The sequence below is a fragment of the Echeneis naucrates genome, chromosome 9, assembly GCF_900963305.1.
Source record: "Echeneis naucrates chromosome 9, fEcheNa1.1, whole genome shotgun sequence".
NCBI lineage: Eukaryota > Metazoa > Chordata > Actinopteri > Carangiformes > Echeneidae > Echeneis > Echeneis naucrates.
The window spans coordinates 1,301,454-1,321,525 of record NC_042519.1 but is presented as its reverse complement, the minus strand read 5'-3'; the positions used below and the strand labels follow the sequence as shown (position 1 = coordinate 1,321,525).

Genomic DNA, 20,072 nt, shown 5'->3' with positions numbered 1-20,072 from the left:
TGAGATGGAGATCATTTGTAGAATTTAATCTGAAGGCATATTCAGGAAATTCCAGTCACTGTTAGTCTGCAAGTCTCCATTGCTACAGGGAATATTTACAGTCGCTTTATGCGGAATTGTTCAGTCAATATTGGATGTAAGGGTGTGTGAGGGGAGAGATAATGTTCATGTTAAAATCCACAGGTTCGTTATTTTCCTACAGTGTTTTTATTCACATATTTACATACATGAAAACATTTTTAGTCAGTCATCAAAGTATGGAGGTGGGTCAGGACTACTTGTGGAATCATATGTGATCAATATTAAACTAACTCAGTAACATTAAAGATTCACCCTATAATCCTCTAAAATTAACCAGAATCCAAAGAATGAAAAAGAAAGTGACAATACAAGAGTGCATGTGAAGTTATTTTAGTCACTGGTATACTCCTCTATAATAAGGTCCTCCACTTCTAACAGGACTTGGTTAGTTACAGGTGGAGGCTGACTGGCTGACAGACTCTCTAAATCTTCCTCCTTTTCCTCCTCAATGTTTGTCTCCAACTGGCCACGCTCCTTGTCTGTAAGCGCCTCCAATCTGAATCTGTGCACAAAAATGGACACAGAAATATATGCAAACACATTGTGACTGATTACAGGATTTTACAATGTAATTTTTTTTCTGAATATAACAGCTTTACTCTTTTTCCCCCTCTCTTTTGGTTTTTCTCTATTTGGGGTTGTCACAGCAAGTCAGCCCTGTAACTTGCATGATTGATTTGGCTACAGATGCTCTTCCTGCCACAACCTTACCCATTTACCCGGGCTTGGGACTGGCAAAAGCCTGGTTCTGTCTTGTGGCTGGGGCAACACATGGAACACATCATGCCTCATCCTAGTCCCAAAACAGTGTCAGGTCCCAGTGACCTGGCATTGCACAAATGAAAACCTTGAATTGTGTGCTGCTCCATCTCCTAAGACCCCAGGTCTGCCATGCGTTTAACCCACTTCAGTTTGCTTACCAGGAAAAGTTGGGTGTGCATGACCCCATATGGTTTCTTGGAAGATGCTATAGTTGGCTTCAATACAAGTATCATCAACCAGAATCACCTTATGAAATTCAAAGTCAATTCTTATGGTACAATAGTAATAAAATAAGTAATAAAAATCATCTATAGCTATTTGCCCACCAAAAAAAGACTCAAAAAATGGCGCATCCAACAATGTGACTTATGCTGATTTTGTGAAGAGGAGTCAGATCTTTTATTTTTGCATTGTAAGGAAGTTGTTCTTTTTTGGGTTAGAGTAGGTCAATTGATTTCTATTTATAGCCCTAGCTTTTATAGCTGCCCTTTAGCTAATATGTTTGGTGATTTAAGGGATGAAATAGAAAGAAAAGACTTGAATAATATCACTATGATGAGGAAAGCCTTTATATTTAAAACCACAGAAAAACAACAGTTACATTTTGAGCATTTCAAAATATTTTTGAAATTTCAGTGGACTATTGAAAAAGATGTTAATAGTAACAAAGAACATTGAATGTGGGTGGGAAACCTTAAGTCAGGGTGAAGGCTGGTATTAATATAAACTGTGGTGACGAAAGGCCTTTGTTTACCTGTCCGTTTCTGTTTTTTGTTACATTATAATTTATTTTTTTCCTTGAATTCTAATCTCCTTAAAAGCTACAACAGGAAGCCAATTTAACTCCTTTCTCTTTTTGATGGTTAAATCTTTAGGCGGCTTTGTCCTGTTGATGGTGTTATCTGTTGTTTCGTTGTTTTAATGTTTTGGTTTTGTAAACTGTGTGCTATGTGTTGCATATCTTTAGATATGCTCGTGTGTGTATTTCTTTGTTGTTGCCTTGAGTTTAATAAAGAAAAAAAACAAAAAAAACAATCTGAAGCCTAACACCACAACAAAATAGATGGTGGTCAACTTTAGTAGGTCTAGGCCCTCACCTCGACCGGCCTTCTCTTATATGCTGTAGTGTGTCGGGGAGGCAATTAAGAAGAATGCTGGGTAGGCTGGTGAGGAAAGCTAGCTCTGTGATGGGCTTAGAAAGCTGCTGCGAATCATAGACAGTGGCTGACTGCATTGTTCATTTTCACAACAGTGATTTTGTTGTTGTTGTCTATGGGCTTGAGCAAGCTACCCGATGCCTTTTCCTTGGATGGATGAATAAATAGTGAGTAGGTGAGTATCTATCAAAGGTTGCACTAAAACTGATAATGTGATTATTGTACATCAGACACTATAGCTGATACATGTAGTCTAATTATTTATTACTTAAAGTAGTCAATCAATAGAAACAGTCAGATCGTCTGATTGTATTGAGAGAGGATAAAATAAATTTTCTGTACCTGGAGAACCTGCTCAGGGACATCTGACCCACATCCTGGATGAAAGCAACTTGAGCTGGGAGATAATTAATCACAGAATGAATTAAACTTCATCAGCAGACTCATTAACAGTTCAACTATAGTGAGATGTCAAATTATCAAAACAAAAAGGGTTTAATTATCTTTCTAACATTAACTCTAGATAGTCAAAATGAGTTTCTTCTTGTTTTTAAGGTTAGAATTAGATTACGTTAGTTAAGGTTGGGTTAGTGGTGATGATTAAAGTGAGGATAAAGTCTGCACAGCTACACTAACTTACTTTCATTCCTCATTGGGTTGGTGAGTTTGGCAAAGTACGGTAGCAGCTCGGTCTGTAGGCTGACTGGCGTGACACAGAAGTTCCTGAACAGGGACTGGGCAGCCTGACAGTTCTCCCGATACTGACAGGAAAAACATCAGTTTCATTACAGTCATTTCTGATTATTTTGTTTGTACTGTTTCAGGTTCTTCCAGAGCATACATGAGGAGCAACCTACTAATTACAGTCCAATGGTTTCTCTACCAAATCCACTGATCTGAGACAGACTCTGTGTCTTAGGATGTTACAATTCCTGCCTCCTGAAAGTTGATGAGTCGAGTCATCTGTCAGAGACCCATCAGTCGACTAAAATTCTTCAAGATAATAGGAGGGTTTTTTTGGTTTGTTTTGGTCAATCAGTTTTACAATAATAGGCTAAAGCAGTAAGAGGCTAACAAAAATGTACACAGATAACATTTCCCAAAACACTGCTCAAAGACTGACTGAAGTCATGGATGTATATGGTGTATATAATTTTCTGATTGCCAGACAGTCAATGTGAAAAAAATAAATAAATAAATAAAATAAAATAATGAATAGGCACATTGAACAGCCAAATCCAATTCAACTGACACATTAATGAGTTGTCCCATCATCGAATGGATTCTTGACACCGGTCTGTTGCTGCAAAGCAGTGAGACACTGTGAACCTAATTAAAGTGAAACAACTGGTGATTGTTTTCTGTCTCAGCAGCAGATTGTATCCTTGGATCTGGTCCTAGCACTTTATATTCAGGTTAGTGAGTTCTAAAACTGTAATGAATGTTAAACCCACTGCTATCATAATGTGTAATGATAGCAGTTATGATCATTGTACATTATGGAAACCTGTGCGACTGTAAAAAGTAGCATGTGGGTTATTGAATGACTGAGTTCTTACAGACTGTCTGCAAATTTGTTAATCATGCTTTATGCTATATCAGCTTAGCATAAACTGAAATAATAAATAATAAACAAACATAGAATTTATCCTTGCTAAAAGTCAAGGTATCAGGATATTATCACAACTGTTTTGTTTTGTCCCACAGTAATGCTGAGGGCTTAGAAGTGGGTTCAGAGCCACGATGAAGCAGTCCTGTGTAACTGCTGTTTCTTACCTGAAGTAATGCTTAATGCTTAACAACTTGAAATCACTAGAGACAACTGGACGTACAGTTCATTGGTCAATCAGTAACAGCAAATGAAGATCAAGGTCTGCTCTTTATTTGACATTATTACCAAAATAACTTTAGTTTGTTTCCCCTTACTCTATTGAGCATTGCATTGTGTTTGTTTCCAACAACAAATGGTAAATAGCACTTTTTAAAATGGTTACAAACCAGTCATAAACTGACTTGAAACCATTCTTCACTTAGATTTTTATGAAGTGTTAAACTAGCCAAACAGCTGTCTTACACCTTACAAGTAGCCTCAAAACCTGAACCACTACTAATGACAGAGCAACAGATCCAGTGTAGCTTACCTTCTTGCTTATCAGCAACCAGCTGGGTTTGTGCAGTGGTCTGAAGCCAACAGACACCTGCTGTGAGTTGGAGTGAAGGAGTCCTCTGGTGGCCACTGAAGACGCATAATCCCCCATAGAGCTACGGCACTGAAAACAGTACAATCAGTCCACACTGTTAAACTTTTAAATCTGTCAGTCCTTACTCTTCTTCTCTGGCTACTACTGTTAGATGCTTCCAGTATGTGTGTCATAAACTGACTACAGAATTTAACATCTATGAAAAGACTGACGGTCCAATTAGCAGTGAGGAGGTCAGCATCAGACAGGTACTCGCTGGCCCGGTCCACATCCTCCATTTCAGAGAAGAAGTCCAGATAGTTCTGGTGGAGGTAAAGGTTGAAGAACTCTCCAGACATGTGTGACCGTTCAACAACCAGCTAAAGAGAGAGACAGACAAACATGGTCTGGGCAGTCCAAAGGGTAACCTGTAACCTATATGATCTAGAAAAAAAAAAATTGTGTTCACCTCAGGGTCCAATAATAATACATCTCTGTGGTGATGAGACAGGTGAGATGATAGACTTGGTCTAATAGCTCTTTGAGATAGTTCACCAGCTTCATGATTTCCTCCTGTTTATGGCAAAAAACTCAACATTCAAACTATTTACGATCATCTCATTCATTTAAAACCATAACAGTTGTTGCTCTTCTGCTGCCATGGGCCAGGTAAAAAAAAAAATCATCAGGACATTCCTGTTAGATAGCGGGGTCCTTCAGTGATATTAACTGACAGTCTGTAACATCAAGACCTGTAAATAAAACAACTGTTCGAGTATGAGGCTCCTAACTAGACTTTGACTGACTCGCATCATTAATCAACTGGTTAAGGGTTGATCAACCATTAATCATTTTGGTTTCAAATATGTTCTTTGACATGACAGCAGAAATGGAACAAGCATTACTGCCTATAGTTTACTAGTCCATCAACAAGAAAAATGTCAGTAAGTATAGTCATATCTCCTTGAGTTACAGAATTGAATTACCAAGAATGTTTTTGGAAAACATTACGCTGTGATGTTGATTTTTGACCTTTTGAGGAAATAAATAAATAAAAAACTTTATTTTTTACTTTCAATGTAAATTTAGGTTTGAGAGGTCACAGAGATTTTTGAACACAAAATTTGAGTCAGTCCCAGAGTCCAAGTCCAATATGTGTCCTCAAGGTGTTCCCAAGAGATCAGGTTCGTAAGAATGAGAGGGACTTAAAAAAAAAAAAAAAAGCTGAGCTCTGACAGTCTTCAGGCTTGAGGAATAAGAAGTTAACTGAAATCAGAATGTTTCAGGTTTTCATAAACATCGTACTTAATGGCAGGGTCAAGTGACTAATGTTTTGACTACAAAATTAACAAGCTAAAGTGAAGACTTAAAACACCACTTACGTTTGCAGTGGAGGATCTTTCCCAATGCTCTGAACAGAAATAAAGATGCATCTTTTCCTCCAATTGCCTTCTCCTCTTCATGGTCCTTCGTCTGTGTGGACCTTTTCCTTTGGTTTGGTTTAGAAGTCACTAGTCTGTCCTTAATTGTACACGCCTTCTTTTCCAGTGAAATGTCTGCAGAGTTACATACAAAGAAAACATCAAGGTCTTTTGAGATCAGCTGCTCAAACCACAGCTGCCCTTACAGAAGCACATGGATTAACCACTGACCTGGGAGGGAGGAAAACTGGAGACTGTTGATAGCGCTGCGAATATCTCCTGAGCTTCCTGAACACAGTGTCTCCAATACTTGATCTGGGACACATATCCTCCCACAGCTCTGCATGTAATTATATAGTAAAATATACTCTAGCAAAAAAAATATACCAAAAGATAGAGACAACCTTGGAGCTGCAACTCACCTTCCTTGCCTCTAGGTGTGAAATGCGGGTCAGGATCTTCATCATTGAGGTTGGTGCCACTGGATTAAAACTGGAAACCAAGAAAACATATTTCAAAGTCCCTTCAACAGACATGTTAATGAGATGCCAAATAATTTAATTCAACAGCCTGTTAATCCAATCATGACACAGCAGAGAGGCAGAGAAGTTGCCTATGAAATGATCACAAAATAAAGACACTTGGACAATTTACTGTTGCAAAGCTTATACATGTGAAACATTTTCTTTTGTCCATGCGGCATTGAAGGCACAGCCTCTGATTGGGGTCTAACAATGGGTGTAGCTACAATTACATAAGGGTAAGACTTGTCACATCCAGTTTTTAAAACTTCATTAATCATTTCAGAAGTCTGTCCACTCAGTTCTGTTTCAAGAGCACTGTCAGTGCTTCATCATCAAATCCATGTAACTTGTTTATTGAGAGAAAATCTGAATCTTGCTCAACATTTTCACTCTTACGAGCAGCTTCTCAAACACAGGCATGCACAAAAGCATAAGCAAGCACGCATGCATGCGCACGCACACGCACACACACACACACACGGCACTGCTGTTGCTTTCTGCGGACAGATACACAGTTAGCAGGTGGCTGAATTAAGGTTCAAATTATCTAATAAAATAAACATAGAACAGGACATTTGTAATTTACTGAAAAATCTGTCACAGTAGTCTGACTGGTATTACTGGTCTAATTATGTTGCTTCCAGTGCTAATGCTACTTTGCCAACTTTTTCATGTGATTGTTAGTATAGCTTAAACTGTTGTGTTTTTTGGCTGACACCCTCTTGGTTTGATATATCCTCTACCTCAGGCAACACGGACAGAAGGACATTTCCTTAAAAGAAAAGGACAGAGAAAAAGCAATCACTGGTATCAGTCTCTAGTAACAGAGTTAGCTATGTTACTAGTGAGATGGCTCTGAATTAGACATAAAATCAATTTCTGTAATTACAAATGCACCAACAGTGTTGTCAGATGACATCCACTCTGTTCAACATTTTTAAGAGGCGGTTCACCCCGTTAGATTGTCCCACCTACATTTTTAATGCTTCCTGTGCCCATGGGTCTAACTAAGAAAGGTCTAAACATCAATTTCTCTTGGAACCTGATGCTGCTGATGTCCAACTCCTCCTGGATTTCTTTGGGAAACAGACAGCGTGACGGGCTGTCTCCAGGCAGATTGTCTGACATGATGAACACCAGGGGACATCGACTGGTCTTCACAAAGCGCCTGGAACATACATAGGCACTTGCAGTGTCTCTAACAGAGTACACACAATACCATACACATTGTAGTGAATGCAACCATTGGATATTATCCTGGAGAAAGGCTTTCATTGACAACAAGCCACATGACTCAACAATAAAGGTCCCAGAGGCTCGAACTGGAGCTGCCCTCACCTCAGGTTATCATGCAGGCTGTCCGGCTGCCTGTACAACTGGTTTGGCAAATCCTGAGGGAATAATGATATTGTTAACTTAAGTGTACAACCACAGGAAAGTAAACAAAGGTGCTTTAGACTAGTGGATTAGTTCTAACCACAACCTTCAATCTTATCCAATTTATGTTAATAACAATTCTTGGTTAAAATTACTTAGTCAACAGGGATATTTAGATATATGATGTTCAATACCAGGGCAGCAGGGTGGCGTAGTGGTTAGTACTGTTGCCTCGCAACAAGAAGGTTGTGGGTTCTGTTCCCTGGCCTGGGCCTTTCTTTCCAGAGTTTGCATGTTCTACCCATGCTGGGTGTCTTCAGGGTGCTCCGGTTTTCTCCCACAGTCCAAAGACATGCTTTAGTTTAATTGGTGACTCTATACGGCCCGTAAGTATGAGTGTGAGTGGTTGTTCATCTTTGTCTGTCTATGTGTTGGCCCTGCGATGGACTGTACGGGGTGTACTCACCCAGTGGGAGCTGGGATTGGCTCCGACAGGTGAAACCCAGTTAAACATTTATTACACACCTCCACCAGGATGAGCTTCCTGTGCGCAGCTCCTTCATCGCCTGCCATCCTGAGGCAGTTGTACTTATTGGCTCTTAGCAGGAACTCCTGGAACTGGGCTAACTGAGAGCTGCTGGACAACCCATTCACCCTGCATTCTGACAAACCACAGAGAATCAGGAAAGCATGTAAGAGTAACACATGTACCAGAGATTATTCCTCACACTAGAGGCAAACACTGTTACAACTAACTCTTTAAAACACCTCTCTAAATGAAGCACTGGCACAGTGCAAAACATTTCCTAATTTCGATTTCTACAGACATAATGCTTCATCCCACTTCTTTGTATAGGCGTGAGGCTGGTGTATAAAAATAAAATGTAAAAAAAAAAAAAAGGTTATTCTTCTGACCATTCTTCTGACTGCTGCTGTACACCTCCAGGTTGGTGGGGTTGATCCATTCCTGAATACTGAAGCCCAGCTCCCAAGACAGAACCTGAACTGTAGCTGTCTTTCCACAGCCTGATGGTCCTGTCAGCAGTAAGATGCCACCCTGCTTATGACAAGAAGTGGGTGAATCTTGAACCTCCAAGGACAGGATTTGTTGATTTAGATTAGACATGCTAAACTCAATGGCAGACAGGTCTTTTGTCCAGACATGAAAGATGATAGTGGGTGTGTTGTTGCTATCACAATGCGAAAAGGTTAGAACTCAGAAATAATGCGGTGAAGACATATCTAGGCCAAGGTTTCATAAATTCAAATTAAAAAAAAAAAAAAAAAAAGGTCACCTTGGATGAGATTGTTTGAACTTTCATCCAGTTCTCCACTTCTTCTATCTTCTTTTTGTGGACAGCCAACTCAACCTGTATACAGACACACACACACAGATGCGTAGAACACCTGTTCCAGACCTGTACTACCAGGCATTATAATTATAACATTTTAACGTGGAAAAAATATTAATACCAAGAAGAACCAACAAATGATATCGCACAAATAAATGATCAGGACAGTATTTGATTTGTCATGTAGTTCACAAAATTCAGACACTGATCTGGTCATTGTATAAGAATTATTACAAGCTGTAACCTGTAACATGCCGGAAATTCTCTTTCATGCACCTCTGGTTGTCAAGTGGTTAGGGTACATGCCACATAAACAGTGGCCTGTGCACAAGCACTGATTGGCTGAGGCAAAGCATGCAGCTCTACCACTGAGCTACGTCGTCCGGCTTTCTTCTTTAAATACTGATACTGCAAATAAATTGCTAATGTTAACTGAGTTAAGATCTATTGGTATGTGACCTCAGTCTACATATCATGAGGGTGGGCCCATTTATATGTATTTATGGACACCAAAACAAAAGTCAACAGTAACTGATACTGACCTGTGAACGGGGCAAATATCTGTCTACCCAAGGTTCATCTTGGTCCCTCTGGGGTGAGTCTTTCAGCAGGCGGGACACGTGAGGGTCTGAGCTGCTGGCCTCTCCTTTTCTCTTCCTCTTGGGTTTAATAGTGCAAGATGAAGTCTGGCTGCCTTTCCTCCTCCTAGGCAGAGAGAAACTAGCGCTGGACAAATCAGTGAAAGATGGATTCACCCAGTGAGTCACCTGTAGGAAACACAGCCATACAAAAGGACTCAAGATTCATAATTATATTTTAAAATTTTAGTATGTATAAAGAGCTCAAAGAGTCTACAGAGGCTTCTTGTGGATGTAATGGTTTTTAAAAAATATCATATTTTTTAAAATACATTTTATTTTCAATGTTTGCAAAACAGCCACATTAGACAAGATTACATGGCAGGACTAGATGATACAAAGGGTGATGTAAACTACCTTATGTGAAGAACTAGCACCTCACTACCTGCTACTAAGGCAGTTATTCTTCAAATTAGCTATCTTTGAAGAAATTTAAAGCATACATTACAAGTTGTGAATGTAAGCTATGCTGAGGGAAATAAGAAAAGTGGGAAACAGTAAGATGCAACTCTAGTTAAACATAGGAGATGGTGAATCAAAATTGTAATCCTCTGGAAGCAGTTGATTTTTAGGGAAAAATGTTACCTGAAAAAATTGCCAAAAATAAAAACAAAGTTGTTCTTCATCACAAAATTTCACAGTCTTCCACTATAGACAGAACAACACAGGGAGTTCATCTGCTGCAGAAATGATTAGCTAAAGAACTATTTCAAATTAGTGCCACAAACCCGCCATCTTGAATGTTATGATGTTCAGCTTATGGGGATTTTGTTTAATAAACCCCTTTGCAATACATACTTTGTCCTTCCTTATTTAACTAAACCACAGAAATATCAATTGGTCAAAAAAAAAACAAAAAAAAAACGTGCTTATCGGGTAATTTATTTATGACATCTGGCTTCTGTAAATCGTGTATCATGCAATGTAACGATAACGTTAATGAACTTACTTTGCGTGAAGCAACTTTTTCAACCGAAGGCGGCCTGTTCATCCTTCGTCGTCGACTTCACATGGAGGGGAGTAGCTCAGCGTATAAATGGGGACCTCAGTAGCACTGGGAACTGGGTGGTAGCGATGGTGTTAGAAAGACTCAGTGGTTGGTCAGGTTTCTGTCTGTTTTACTAGCTGTTGTGCTGGGACTCAAATATCTACACGTATCCACCTAAGACACACCTGAAGGTTTAAAATGCCACACACCTGGCCAATGAACATTTGAATCTTTCTGAATAATAAAGTTCAAATGGCAGCGAATGGTCTGGTAGAGGGGTAGTGGTGTCAGTTAACTAGTTTCAATAAAGCTAACATGATGACATAATGTTAACTTCTTACCGACCATCTGCTGTGTGTGAACTGGACCTCGGTGTTCCCTTCACTTCGACTCCATTTTCGGGTGTAATAATAAACAACTCGTGGATCAAACTGAAAGTTGTATTAGAGTTAGTTAAGAACTAAACACACTTTAAACTCTGCGGACTCGGAGTGCCGCAACTTGACAGACCACTGACGTAAAAGTGTCGTGAGGTCTCAGTTGGCTGCAGTGTTTGTGCGACTGTGACGCTGAACATCTACGTTTGTTCTGGAGGTCTACCACGTTGTCAGCTTTGACTCAGGTTCGTCTTCTTCACGCATGGATCTGAAGAGTCTGAAAAACTGCGGCAATGGATAAGACAATTTCTCTGTGTTTCAGGTAGCGTCGCCCAGACACGTACTGACTGCTGAAAAGCTATGAAGACCAAGAAGAGACCGAACATTCTGTTAACAGGTGACACACAACTCCTGAGCTCGCTCTTAACAAGCTGCTGGGCCTAAACTAAATATAAGACACAACAGAGTTTCAGTAAATCAAGAGTAGTGTTAGAGCTCTGAGCAGGAGGTATTTGTTTCGGTAACATCGTCATCGACCTTGATGTTGCAAGGGGGCCCTCCTCTTTGTCCAAAAATATCAGGGAGTACAGGGACTGTAAGACCCGTACAATACTGTCCTATTAATTTACTGTAATCAGCAGTTGTTGTTGTTACCTAGAATGTATCAAATTGAGTTGGGCTCAATAATAGCAATATCTGATATTGAAGTAATTATTTCACAATATCGCAAATGACTGTATAATGATTGACCCAATTATTCGTAAAATATTGACCCAAGCCTGTAGCTCGTAGATGTATAAGTGGTTTGGAAACGTTGATTACCTATTTGACTGGGCAAGACTACCCTGTAGTCAAATGTATTCATAAAAGCTGAAAGCATACTGGATAAAAAAAAATACTATGACAATTTAATGGAGTAAAAATGAAAGTAAGATCATATGCTGTGTTTTGTTTTGTGTTTATATATTTATTTATGTATATATATGTGTATATATATATATATATATATATATATATATATATATATATATATATATATATATATATATATATATACTTTTTCTTAGCTAGATCAATCTAAGATTGATTAAGAGGAAAAGTTATAAGTAATTGAGATGTACCTAAAATGAGTTTCACTTTTTATTGAAAAATTATTCCTATTTGCTAACAGGGTATTGTTCAGTGGCAACAGGCTTATACTGCATAGAGTATGTGTGTAAACCACCTACTACTTTTCATGCCTATCTTTATTAATCCCTTTCTTTATATCCTACATTCAAAACAAAATGCCAAACAATGTAATCATGAATAGCCTACAATTAGACAAAATTAAAAAAAAAAATAATAATAAATAATGTTAGATAGGTCACCTGGAAGCAAACTGCAAACATGATAAATGATGGTATGTAAATTGCTAGCAGAACAATAAACAAACTTTCACACAGAGGGGTAGCAGGCTAGTGTGGGCTATAACATTTATCTACACCCACATACCTGTTGGCCATAGATGTTGCAGTATGCATAAAGCACTATTAAACAAATTAAAAATGTTATATGTACACTTAAGAATGAATTCTGAATTAATCTTAATATGAGATGTCTATCCATTCCCTGCTCAGGAACTCCTGGTGTTGGAAAGACCACTTTAGGTAAGGAGCTTGCCCAACGGACAGGGCTGTGCTATATCAACATAGGAGACCTGGCTCAGGAAGGTAAATATATATCCTGAAACAAAATCCATGTGACATTCACTGAGGTTAGAGCACATTCCTTTTCACTTAATTGGTCACTGCCCTTATACTGTATGAGATACAACTGCATTAGATCTTTGCCAAAGTTTTGAATGTGTACCATTTGGACTTCATAGAAATACATTTTGTCCTGGCACTGTTCTAATGAATCTGATTCTTTCAGGACAACTTTACGATGGCTATGATGAAGAGTACCAGTGTCCAATTCTGGACGAGGACAGGGTGAGTCGAAACAAACATGAAAGCTTTGACCGTGGTTCTGATATGTTGATCTATACTACATTAATTGATCTGCACAAAACTAGCAAGGTGCTGGTTAGATTTTGATGTAAACCACAACTGTTTGTACACCTCACAATGGAGTGATGGGATGAAGTGGTGTGTAGTAACAGAAAGAGCTGAATCCTTGTGGTCTGTGAAACTGAGTTGTGCTCATGTAAATCCTGTGATCCTATGCGAGGTGGTGGATGAGCTGGATGAGAAAATGACAGATGGCGGCGTGATTGTCGACTATCATGGCTGTGACCTGTTTCCTGAACGCTGGTTTCACATCGTCTTTGTCCTTCGCACGGACAACAGCCAGCTCTTCACACGACTAGAGAGCAGGTGAAGGCATGAGACAGAGCCTACATTATTACATTATTACTAACCCTAACCCTACGGGGAAAGTTAGTTGAAAAGTTGGAAAGTTGTACATATATATTTAAAACTCATTGCCCACCATGTCGGGACAATACAAGTAAAGTAAGAACTGAAGATGGACACAGACCCAACCCTAACCCTAGGTTGCCACTCGTCAGTGCCACTAGAAAGCCCAATCTAACCTGAAAGTGACACTTTACTGATATTTTGAGGTGCGACTGTGTGAAGTACTTATCCATTGTCAGTGTTGTTAAATAATAGTTTCGGATCAGCTCCCAGTTCAGAGAAGTAGCAGGAGCTGAGTGATAAGCTGCTGTGAACAAGTTCTTCAGAAAAAAAATGCCATTAAAAACATGGCCACATAAAGAATGCCTATTATCAGTGTAATTGTTTGCTGTGTTTTCAATATGTCGATTGCTTTAGCTAATTCTTTGACTATTATCATGCAATGTAGAGTTGAGACTAGGGCTGCTGCTATCGAATATTTTAGTAAATCGAGTATTCTGCTGCAAATTCCATCAATTGAGTAATCAGATAAAACATATTTTTGTTTAGTTAAAGAGCAATTATAAATATATACGTAGGAAAATAAGACATTTCACTTCATAATGAATAATTGGTTTTCGTTTTTAGACAATCAACATTTATCTTTCGTCGTCGTCACGTCTTTCCGCCATAGAGACAGTGCATTTAAGCCCTGTTTGTTTTACTGGCTGATTTTTGAACATGCTGGAAAACTCCTCCGGGAATTTTTTCCTTTGGCAGAATTGAACCATGGTTCTCCCCAGACGGCTCCAGGATGAGGTGCGGCTGATCAATTGAGACACTGAGTCAGTCTCTTGAGCACAAACAGCATTGACCAAGATGCTCGTTTTGAGCTCAGAATCATCTTGCTCCAGTGGTTGCCTTACACCATCAGCAGTTGTGGGCCATTGCTCTTCTGGCAGCATACTTACTGCCAGCTTACTGTGGACCCGATAGCCATTTCACATCCTGGAGAAATGACTCAACTCCAAGCCCCCTAGAGGTGAGATCTGCAGGGTTGCATGTAATTCTCACATATCTCCACTGAGCTGGCTGGGATGTTTTGAGAATTTCTGACACTCATGGCCACAAATATCTTGAATTTGGACGTCTCATTTTTGAGATACTTCAGCACTGAGGTGCTGTTTGTCCAGAATACAGAGTCAGGCAGTGGAAACAGTAACTCCTTTCTCCACACTCTGTCCATACGTGCTGCAACCACTGGTGCAATCAGCTCCAGTCTGGGAATGGTGACTTGTTTTAGTGGGGTCACTCTTGCCTTTCCCATGAGAAGGGCACTGCTTGGCTTTCCATCAGTGTTGCGTAGTAGCAGATAAGTGGCTGTTCCATAGCCCACCTCGCTTGCATCTGCAAAATGATGCAATTGGGCCGAAGTCACATGACCAAACTCCATGGGTCTGAAGCATCTGCTGACCTTGAAATCCTCCAGCAGATGGAGCTCTTGCACCCATTTTGTTCCACTCCAGTGCAATGGCTGAAGGTATGATGACGTCCCATCCAAGGCCCTTCCTGCACAGCTCTTACAAAATCAGTTTGGCCTTCAGCACCACTGGCACCCACACCCACCAAGGTCAAAGGTTGATCTTGAATTGAGATTTTGAACTTGAAGGCATCTGGTTGCATGTACCACTGGAAACCAAGAACCCTCAACAAGGAGCATGTCATAGTTCAAATCCATCTCTTTCACATCCACTGCCCTCTCCTCTTAAGGAATAGCAGCCAACACCTTTCAACTGTTGCTGATCCATTTCTTGAGCCGAAAGCCTCCTCTGGTGCAAAGGGCTCGAAGATCGTGATAGACACTGTTTGGTAAAAAAAAAAAAAAGTTCCTCAGTGGTTTTACCTATCAACCTAAAATTTGGTACACAGGTGGACAGGGAGTGTGTGAACCATATAAGTAAACTGTTTCATAGTGAAAATTTTGCGATATCCCTGTTTTCACAAAAAAATGTTTTTTTTTATTATTCAAAAAATATCGTTTTTTCAATGGCCCTATTTTTTTAGGTAATGACTCAATTCAATATTTCAATTTAATGGATGTAAAGGTACAGGTGTCTTCTTTCATTTAAGCCGTCAGCCATAGTTCTGGCATAAGTACATCTGAAGTTATAAACCTTTATTTGCAGTGATACCAAAACAGGCAAAAATTGCCAAAAAGGGCCTCTGCGCAAAGGAGTTAAAAAGCTATTTTAAAATAATGTAGTGGTGTGGATGTAGCCTAATGTATGCAAGACTTGGCTTTTTTTCCCTACCGCTATTAGGTTAAATGATGAACAATAAACCAGCCTCCTCCCGACTGCTCAGTCTTCAAGGCTGATGTGTTGCGTGCTGTCTCTACCTTCCCTCTAATAAAACCAAACACGTCTGCTTCCTCCTCCTTCTTCCTTTGCGTTCGTGACGTCAGCACATTATGCTCTACAAAAATTAAACAAATCCTCAAGGCAGAGGAAATTCCTTGATCATTTTTTGAGTGTTGAGTTCTCTTACTCAGACCGCTGATCTGTGGAGTAATGCTGTGTTCCAGACAATTTGGAACTCAGAAATTTCCCAGTTGAAATCACCTGAGTTCCAACCTCAAAGCGTTCCAGGCAAGTTACGACTTCTGTTTGAGCGCAAGAAATTTTGCTATGTAAATAAGCCAACATGATGGACATGATAGCATTTATACTTTATAATTTCAATCACCTTTCAAGTACCTACAACTTGCTCATTTGACTGAAACGGAGAAGGGGAAACAGCGCATAAGTTAACAGACGCATATACTTGTTTTATGTTATTTGTCAATATTTTGAAATGTGTTTTTTGTATTGATTGACAATATAAGATTACCGCAGGGTTCAAAGAATGTGAAAAAAGTAGCGGCTTATAATCAGGAAATTACTGTACATTACAGTGTTTTTTTTGTTTTGTTTTTTTTTGCATGATCAACTTTTTAACGTTAGCTAGCATTAGCTATTTCTTTTCGGCAACATATTTGGGCACCATTTCGGGCACATAACAGATTGTAGTACACAGATGTGTGTGTAATATTTTGACTGCAATGTGCAAATTTACTTTACATTGCTCTAAAGTCTGTGTGTCACGCGCAGTACAGCATCCATGGAAGCTGACATATTGTTTAGGAAGCGATATGATGTCAGAAGCCATAACTTGAGTTCACGAATGGGAAGTTACGAGTTCGACTGCAGTTCCAGTGCACTTTCACGAGTTATGGGCTGCCTGGAATGCAGCATAACACATCACTGAGCCATAGAATACTTCACAAACTGGTATTCCAAAGGGCAACCTGGGAGCTGATTTGAAAGTACTGAAGATAAAGTGCCACGAACAGTTGATCTTGAGAGGCTCAATTTCTAATATTTTCCAACAGTATTTCAATGAGCATCTATGACATTAGCATCATGAATTTAGTTAGAAGCAGTGTATATTATTAAACTATAGGATTATAAGGATAACGATTATAATAGTGGCATGAAATTATCAAAAAAGATGATTGCATCATTGATCACAATTTCATGATTGTGAAAGCCCTTGTCCGAGAGTCTAAACCCACTTCTCACACGAGAATGTGTACACTGACTACAGCCCCATAGCTTATCAACATTAATGCAAAACTATTCATTTCATTAAAAAGAGTTTTTCTCACACTGAGGATTTTTACTAGTATTACATTATAAGCCAGTCTTGTAAGTGCCCTACTAGTCCTGACTCGACATTTTCATGGCAGTAGAATGTGAACAGTGCATAAACTTGCATTTCACTGTGGAATGTCAATGAACCAACTGTGACATCAACCACTTTTTAATCTTGGCAGCAATTTATTTTGGTATTTCTCCATAAACTAGAGCAACCCAACCCAGAGGTCACTACATAACTCATCTGCACTGTCATAACCATGTTTTTCAGAAATCCTGCTGTTTATAATTGTTTGTTTGTCTCTCTGATCCTAGTCTGAAGTTGACTCCGTGCTCTGTCTGACTTACAGGGGTTATTCTGTGAAAAAGCTTCAGGACAATGTGCAGTGTGAGATCTTTCAGACCATTTATGAAGAAGCCATGGAAGCCTATAAAGAAGAGATTGTCCACCAGTTGTCCAGCAACACTCCTGAAGATCTAGAGCACAACCTGGAGCAAATAGTGCAGTGGACTGAGCAGTGGATAAAGGACCACAACTAGAGACAGGACTCTGTCAGCTTGGTTCATGGGCAGGACTCGCAACAAGCGCTATTTGGACATGAGTTGTTATTTTTCAATCTGCATGAATTTTTCATAAATGTTGAGGATAAAGAGAAAGATACATTTTGAGTGCTTTCTTCAGCCAAGGGTTTGCAGGTCTTTTAAAGACAGAGAATCAAATCAAATCAGATTTATTTGTATAGTGCCAAATCATAACAAAGTTACATCAAGGCACTTTACATATAGAGCAGGTCTAGACCAAACTCTTTATAAAATAATTTAAAGAGGCCCAACAGATCCCCCCATTAGCAATCACTTAGCGACAGTAGTAAGGAAAAACTTCCAAGAAAGAATCAGGCTCAGAGGGAGCGGACATCTGCCTCGACCGATTGGGTTGAGGGAGAGGAAGAGACACAGGAGAGGGGGCAAAGTCGGGTAGAGTAGGGAGAGACTGAGAGCAGGAGGAGTGGATATTCAATACAGGTGCAGGCAGGAACATATGATGCTGCATGAAGTTCATGAAGATATGGGAACAGCAGGCATTGCAGGAACATGGGGTGGCGATGATTCATCACCTGCTGGATGAGGACAGGGAGAGACAGAGACTTCGGGAATACATGGTTAGTTAACAGTTACACATGCTTAGAAATGGGAGTAGCAGGGACTTCGGAAAAATATGGTTATTGATAAGTTGGCGCATGCAAGGGGGGGAGAGAGAGGGAGAGATGCTCAGTCCTTCTCCCAGCAGTCTAGGCCTATAGCAACATAGCTATATGAACTTTATGAACTTAAACTTTTTAACTGTAAACTGCCTTCAGAAAGGTTTTAAGCCTGATCTTGAAAATTGCTAAAGAGTCCACCCCCATGGACCAATACTGGAAGTTAGTTCCATTGAAGAGGAGCCTGATAACTGAAAGATCTGCCTCCATATTTACTCTTAGAGACTCTAGGAACCACAAGTAAACCTCCATCTAGAGAGTGGAGTAGCCTACTAGGACAATAAGAAACTATGAGCTCTCTGAGGTATGATGGAGCTTGGTCATTATGAGCTTTATATGTTAACTGAAGGATTTTAAATTCTATTCGGAATTTTACCAGCTGCCAATGAAGAAAAGCTAAAATGGGAGAAATGTTATCCCTTTTTCTAGTTACTGTTAATATTCGTGCAGCAGCTTTCTGAATCAACTGAAGGCCTCAAGGATTTGTCTGGACATCCAGATAGTAATGAGTTACAGTAGTCCTAGAAGTAATAGTAATAGTAGTAATGCATGGAATAGTTTTTCTGCATTCTGGATGTTTCTGATTTTCCTAATGTTTCTCAGGTGGAAGAAAGCTGCTCTACAGACTTGTTTTATGTGAGGGGCAAAGGACATGCCATCCAGACTGATTAGATGATTAGATAAGGTTTGTCTAAGGTGCTTTGGCCAAGTACAATAACTTCAATTTTGTCAGAATTTAGAATTTCACTTGAAGACCTTGACTTTGCTGGCACTCTTGCTACAAAACATCTGCAAGAGAGAAGTAATCACCTCACTAAATTTGCCCGCCAAACGGGCCTTATTATCAATAACACCAAAACTAAAGCGATGTCCATCAATACCAACACACATGCAAACATCCCCATAAATACTTAGGTGCTTGAAGTCATCGATGACTTTGTGAATTTCAGTAGCCTGATCAGCCAAGAGAATGGTTCCCAAAAAGACAATCAGCGCAGACTTGGAAAAGCCTGCAGCACCTACACAATACTCCATAACATTTTGTAGTCCTGTATTTACAGCCTCAAAACCAAGATCCGCCTATGAGCTTTTCAAGCATGTATGGGGCAGAGTGCTGCTGAATAACTAAGTGTGGCACGACTAAAGTCAGCTCCTTCTATAATGGCTGCTTGACAAAGATCTTTCACATTATCTGGCCAAATAAGATTGATAATAAGAAAGACTGGCTGCTGAGATACAATCAAGGAAATAAAAAAAATAATCGCCTAAGATGCCTTGTACTATGTACATGTACTATGCCCCCAGAGGCCCTCAGATGGAGGGCCACCATGGAAAAGGTAAAGGAGGCTGGCCAAAGAGCATCTGGCACGTGTTTGTGCAGCAGCTCTTCGCTCTCTGTTATGGTGCTTGTCTGTGTGTGTTGTTTTTACCTGCTGAGTTTTGCCAAGCAAAACACTTATCTTATGTGTGTATTCGTCAAGACTTAATTAACCATGTGCAATATTCTTGCTTTATTGATAGAATTAGCTTTTCTCCCCTTAATTTTACTAGTGTGTGCATCTGTTATCTGTGGCAGCTAACAGCAGCACTTTTAATTTTGTTGTGTAAATGACTGATAAATTACCTTAATAGCTGAGGTTTCCTCCTACCATACTTTGAGAGACTTCCACATCGTTCTCCTGGTACAACGTTAAGTTTGGGCATCGTCGAGGTTACAGGTAATTTTTTTAAAAGGATAAATTAGGTCATGGGGTCATGAACCCTGTTTCCATGTGTTAGGCCTCCATCACGAGGTCAGACAAACAAAGGCCTGACCACGAGGTCACCTCCGCCCTCTTGTTCCCTGGATGTCGTGTTTCTTCGTATTAATATAGATGAGACCA

General features: G+C 39.7%; 2 protein-coding genes across 4 annotated transcripts; one reads left to right on the top strand and one right to left on the bottom strand.

Annotated features, from left to right (window-relative positions):
* Positions 1-87: 87 nt before the first annotated feature.
* rad17 (RAD17 checkpoint clamp loader component) lies at positions 88-11,142 on the bottom strand. Of its 3 annotated transcripts, none has more exons than XM_029510262.1 (17): positions 10,822-11,142; positions 10,442-10,553; positions 9,397-9,621; positions 8,798-8,872; positions 8,418-8,559; positions 8,028-8,164; positions 7,464-7,516; positions 7,168-7,323; positions 6,024-6,093; positions 5,833-5,941; positions 5,563-5,736; positions 4,650-4,753; positions 4,414-4,560; positions 4,142-4,270; positions 2,641-2,761; positions 2,343-2,397; positions 88-583 (listed from the first exon to the last, which is right to left on the bottom strand). In XM_029510262.1, the coding sequence occupies exons 2-17, from the start codon at positions 10,481-10,483 to the stop codon at positions 412-414; spliced, it is 1,911 nt and encodes a 636-aa protein (XP_029366122.1). In that variant the 5' UTR covers positions 10,484-10,553; positions 10,822-11,142; the 3' UTR covers positions 88-411. The 3 variants fall into 3 exon arrangements, with proteins under 3 accessions (XP_029366122.1, XP_029366123.1, XP_029366124.1); XM_029510263.1 differs by having other exon boundaries at positions 10,826-11,142; XM_029510264.1 differs by having other exon boundaries at positions 89-583; positions 7,168-7,293; positions 10,822-11,139.
* ak6 (adenylate kinase 6) lies at positions 11,042-18,339 on the top strand. Its single transcript, XM_029510265.1, has 6 exons — positions 11,042-11,102; positions 11,180-11,254; positions 12,477-12,569; positions 12,772-12,830; positions 13,069-13,214; positions 17,281-18,339. Exons 2-6 carry the CDS (start codon positions 11,218-11,220, stop codon positions 17,468-17,470), a joined length of 525 nt encoding a protein of 174 aa, XP_029366125.1. The 5' UTR covers positions 11,042-11,102; positions 11,180-11,217; the 3' UTR covers positions 17,471-18,339.
* The last annotated feature ends 1,733 nt before the right edge of the window (positions 18,340-20,072 follow it).

What these genes read in the sequence shown, in the direction of transcription:
- rad17 (XM_029510262.1), bottom strand. Translation starts at nt 10,483, where the DNA reads ATGAACAGGCCGCCTTCGGTTGAAAAAGTTGCTTCACGCAAA. An exon ending in CACACCTAGAGGCAAGGAAG is followed by an intron (nt 5,942 to 6,023) that starts GTGAGTTGCAGC and finishes AATTACATGCAG; the next exon opens with AGCTGTGGGAGGATATGTGT. An exon ending in CAACCCAATGAGGAATGAAA is followed by an intron (nt 2,398 to 2,640) that starts GTAAGTTAGTGT and finishes ATTATCTCCCAG; the next exon opens with CTCAAGTTGCTTTCATCCAG.
- ak6 (XM_029510265.1), top strand. Translation starts at nt 11,218, where the DNA reads ATGAAGACCAAGAAGAGACCGAACATTCTGTTAACAG. An exon ending in ACCGAACATTCTGTTAACAG is followed by an intron (nt 11,255 to 12,476) that starts GTGACACACAAC and finishes TTCCCTGCTCAG; the next exon opens with GAACTCCTGGTGTTGGAAAG. An exon ending in CAATTCTGGACGAGGACAGG is followed by an intron (nt 12,831 to 13,068) that starts GTGAGTCGAAAC and finishes ATCCTATGCGAG; the next exon opens with GTGGTGGATGAGCTGGATGA.